The 5,000-nt window shown below is 43.9% G+C and overlaps 1 protein-coding gene across 1 annotated transcript in view; it reads left to right on the top strand.

Annotated features, from left to right (window-relative positions):
• Positions 1-5,000, top strand: part of LOC136177376 (uncharacterized) — a 7,119-nt gene that overhangs the window by 755 nt on the left and 1,364 nt on the right. Inside the window, exons 2-7 of the mRNA XM_065950454.1 lie at positions 2,040-2,300; positions 2,389-2,547; positions 3,563-3,868; positions 3,958-3,998; positions 4,088-4,129; positions 4,970-5,000. The exon at positions 4,970-5,000 is cut by the window's right edge and continues 5 nt beyond it. Coding sequence (XP_065806526.1) covers positions 2,040-2,300; positions 2,389-2,547; positions 3,563-3,868; positions 3,958-3,998; positions 4,088-4,129; positions 4,970-5,000 — 840 coding nt within the window. The remainder of the gene's footprint in view (positions 1-2,039; positions 2,301-2,388; positions 2,548-3,562; positions 3,869-3,957; positions 3,999-4,087; positions 4,130-4,969) is intronic.

The raw sequence follows: 5,000 nt of genomic DNA on the forward strand, positions 1-5,000 counted from the left end.
GAAGGTTTATTGAAGTGACTTGATGGAGATATTAGAACAACAAACAAACCATTTCCAGTGAAGCGTAGCCAGTAGAATGAATGGATTGTAGTTTGTCTGAGTATTGGTCTGGTGAGAACTGTCTGTGCTCCCCCTTCCTGTGCCTTCCCTTTCCTGTCACATGTGCTACTATATATACACGCCTCTGTGCATTCAGTGTCACTAGTGGAAAATAATATGCTCAGATAAATTGAATCGAATCTATACAACATGCCAACGATAAACACAAAATGACTCCTACAGTACATTTTATACATAGGGCATGACCGATATGAGATTTTGGGGCCGATACTGATGTCGATATTGGGAAAAGGAAAAAATCCGCTACCGATTTATAGGCCGATATCTTTCATAGATCCGTATATGATAAACACATTTATTGAGTTGATCTCTCAAATGAAGTCATCAAACACTTAACTGTGCATGTACGTCGTGCGAAGGAATCAGATTGCCTGACTTCAAAATCCACTGAAGCTTTCTGAAAAGGAGTTGCTTCATGATTATTTTGTTCCCTAGGCTAATATTGATCGTGTTTTCATTATAGTTCATTCAAATGACAGGTGGTACATATTAGGGGCCCGACTGATATGTGCCCTTTTTGGCCGATACCAGAAAAAAATCTGATACCGATAAATCGGCCGATATCTTTCTTTGATCTATGTTCGTTCTTTAGAGATAGATAGATATGGATTTACACTCTTTTTTTTTTATCCCTCAAATGCAGTTATGCAACACTGGAGGAAACAATATAAATGGAAGACAAGATGGTCACTCAACTGGAAAATAACTGCACATCTACAAGCATCACCACTTGACACTCTGGAGAGTGATGATGCTTGTTGTAATCCATACAGCGCCCTCTGCTGGTGAAAGAGAACTGCTAGTGTAATTCAATGATACTCACATGAAATGCTCTTTGACTGGTGAATAAATAATAAGTATCTGGACGTATCTGAGATAAAATTAGCTGATACCGATAGTAACTGGATAAGATGATATCGGCTGATATTATCGGCTGGATGATAAATTGGTCGGGCTCTAATTCACATCATCAGGTGAAACTTATGATCTAACTGAAAAACATGGTCACTTCATGTCATTTTGTAGTTGGTGGACTCTGCAGGAGTTTGCATGCACTTTTATAAGGACATTACATTTTTACTCTGAGTATAAATCTTCCTTTTGTGTTATTAAAAACATAAGCTAATGTTGTGAATGTCTTGTGTTATAAAGTACATATGATGGTGAAGATAGAAGACGTAAATAATGGATATTTATGTGTGTGTGTGTGTGTGTGTGTTTGTGCACACATCACACTTTAGACCTGCATAAGTCAGTGCACCAGTAGCACTCCTCCAGCCAGAGAAGTCTGCTCTAAGCTACAGGTGTTTTTCCAAAGAGAATGGAAAAAGGGACACTGCTTGCGCTAAACTTCTTTTTGCAAATGTGAAGGGAGGAGGGTTGGAGGTGTGTCTCTGGAGGAGGCGTGGCCAAACAGCAGTTTGTTTGGGTTTCATGCTGGAGCTCAAGGGCGACATCTACTGGATCAAAAAGTTGCATATTCTTCCTTTAAGGACACCTTAAAACAAAAGTTGAAGAAGATCTTAAAGTCTTTATATGTGATTTTTCACACTTAAATGTAGAAATCAAGTATCTCCTCTGAAAATAACTCTGTGAGTCATGACTGTCTACAATGGGTGTAACACCCGAGTCCCACTGTCTGTGATGTTTTCAGAGTCCTATCTTCAGTTTGTTTACATCGCCCGGACGGCCGGCTGACTCCTCCCCTCGTGTATAAAAGTTGTTTAATTGAGGGACTAGAGAAAAGAAGAATAACATACTGTACTCACTGCTTAACTGTGTTTCTAGATCACGCTCATTTCAGGTAAATTTACATGCAGTGTGAAGATACGAGCATAATAAAGATCGCTAGCATTAGCATGCTAACACAACAATGAAGGACACGGGCGATTGACCCAACTCATCCTGACTTTCTGCAGCCACGCTGAGAGTCACTCCTGACAGATTGCAGCTCTTCCAGTTTGAAGGCTTCTCCATAAAGTGTGAGGTGGCGGCCAACACCAGCAGCTGGACAGTGAAAAGAAACACTTCCTTCAGCCGCTCTGAGCCCTGTGAGTCCTGGGGCATCCTGGGTAAGTCCTCCTGCTCCACTCAGTACCCCGACGAATCTGACACCGGAGCATACTGGTGTGAGTCGGAGGACGGGGAGTGCAGCAACGTCGTCAACATCACAGTGGCAGGTAATACCAAATATAACAAATATGGGTAAGTACTCGTTTTTTTTGTCTGTTTGGTTTTTCTTAACTTGGACTTTGACTTTTTTTTCAGACAGGGATGTGATCTTGGAGAGCCCAGCCTTACCCGTGACACTTCACTGCTCCAACAAAGAAGAACAACTTCATACACCAGAGTATTCTGCCAGTTTCTTAAAAGATACGGCAGCTGACGAAGGCTTCAACAGGTGTAAACGCTCAGCGGCAGAGAGAGGTGACTTGAAATTCTACTCGGTGGGGGTCTGGATTTTAGTGTGGGAAGTGTTTTGCTTTCCATTTCTATTGGTTTGTAGTCCATGTAGTGTTGACCAATAACGTATCTGGAGACTTTGGTGTATGCAGAACAAAACAGTTTTTTTGGGGGCGCATGCCACTGAAGTAATCCAGAGTGAAGCCTCTGTGTGACTTACTATTTACAGTTTGAACTGAGACTCACCACGAACAGATGAACAGACGCTCCTCAGGGGGATGTACTGAACCAAGACACATCCAGCGGCTGCAAATGATCCATTCATCAATCCGTCCAGTCTCTTCTGCTAAACCAGGGCCGAGTTGGGGGGGGCAGAAGGCTAAGCTAGTCATACCCGACGTCCCCCCCCCTCACCTCCTGGGGGATTCTAAGGTGTCTCAGGGCGCGGTCACACTGGCCATCCGTACCGTGTCGTACTCAAGCACGATTGGCCCCCCCGCTGCGCCATTCCCACGCTGGCCGGCACGGCGGTCACACTACAAAGGACCAATCGTGAAAAAAGAAGTAAAGGGACGCGCAGTTGAGTCTGCGTCTGCACATCGGAGAACAACACAGAACATGACAGCTACTTTGTGTCTTATATTGAGTCATGTTAATCAGATACAGACATGAAACTCTGGATTTCTCCAGAATGAAGGCTGTCAGCGTTGTTTACCTGCGTGCTTGTGCTCGTGCATGAAGTGTACCGTGTCTGAGCACGATACGGAGCGGTCACACTGGCCAAACAAACTGGACTTTAGGGTTGAAGAGTGTTTGGGCACGGTACGGATGGCCAGTGTGACCGCGCCCTCAGCCTGTTGACTGAAAGTTAGACTGAGACAGCATTTCCAACAGCCTCCGAGCCCCCTGCAGGAACAGACGATGACGTCACTCAGGCGGCGTCTGTTCATATTTACAGTATTTTGTATTTTGACACAGCGCTCCACAAGTGTCTTGATGTTGTGACGGGAAGTTTAAATGTAATGTCTTGTTTCTGCAGGATGCTTAATTTGTGCCGCAGTCGGGGACACTGTTGTTCTCCCCGTCCACCTCCGGACCCTGTTGGACATATCGAAACTAAAGGTGTCATGGAAACGCAACGGAGAGTATGTTCACACTTACAGAAGTAAAGATTATTTTTTGAATCAGGACAAGAACTTCACAGGTAGAACGTCCATGTTTAAAGATGAAATGGCTGCAGGAAACGTTTCACTACAACTCAACAACGTAACTGAACAGGATTCTGGAAATTACACCTGCACTGTAAAAAACGATGAATTACAAAAAGAACGCTCCATTTATCTCTGTGAGTACAGCTTACCTACTTCAACATCACATGAATGTAACGTTTAGCCTTTAATGACACATTTACGACAACACGCCATGTTTGAACAGGTGTGGCGAGGAGGGAGAGTAAAAGTCTGAGGGAAGGTGTGGTGAGTAAATGTCTTTAGTTCCTTTCATTTATGTTTCCATTGTTTGTCGACAGAGGTCATAAATAATTACAATGTTTTTATTTTAACAGACAGAGCGGCCCGGAGAGAAAGAGAACCCAAAACAGACCAGGGTATGTAAATCAAGTGAATGTTGTCTTTTCTGAAGTTTATGACGTCGAGTTAAGAACCAGCCGGTGAACAGAACTCAGAGCATCCCGAGGTTAAAATAACAAACACACGATTCAGAGTCAGTGGAGATGAACATTCAACTGAAAGTTTGCATTGTCAGGTCACCTCTGTTATTACCAAGCAGTAACCTCCAGTGTTGAAACATGAAGTCGATGCTGAAGTGTTAAAATCCTGCAGTTCCTGGAGTGTCCACTAGAGGCTTGCTGCAGAAACACAGGAAGTCACATACACACCCATTCTAAAAAGCCTGTTTTTACAGCAGAGATGAACATGTTTACAGCCTGGTTCAAAAAACCAAATAGGTGTGATTAGCTCATGTCTCGATGGACACACACTGTACGGGGGGTGAATGTTTTGATGACTCATCAGTTTTGATTTGATGAAGGATAAGAGTTATTCACAATAAGGCGTGTAGCTGACCTGATTGACAGGTGGGCGCGGTGTAACGGTTTGTCAGGAGGTTTAAAACCCGCCTCAGCTCCAGCTCTCAGCCTGTCGTTAGGTTGACTGAAAGTTAGACTGAGACAGCATTTCCAGCATGGAGACCGCCATCGATGGGACTCCAGCGCCCCCTGCAGGAACTGCCCAATTCCACATACTCTGTGCGCACTGTGTTTAGTCAGCGCCACTGTTTTGCTTTGTTGGACGTCGAGCGCTCTGCCCCACTGGGTACGTGAGAACAGCCATGAGCAGCTGTACACACATCACAGGAGAACCACGTGGTGATTAGTGATAAAAAAGATAACAAGTTTGTTATTATATCATATTTTATTTTCCAACAGATGACAAGCCCACCAACAGAGCCAGACCAGA

This window comes from Labrus bergylta, chromosome 22 (assembly GCF_963930695.1).
Source record: "Labrus bergylta chromosome 22, fLabBer1.1, whole genome shotgun sequence".
Taxonomy (NCBI): Eukaryota; Metazoa; Chordata; class Actinopteri; order Labriformes; family Labridae; genus Labrus; species Labrus bergylta.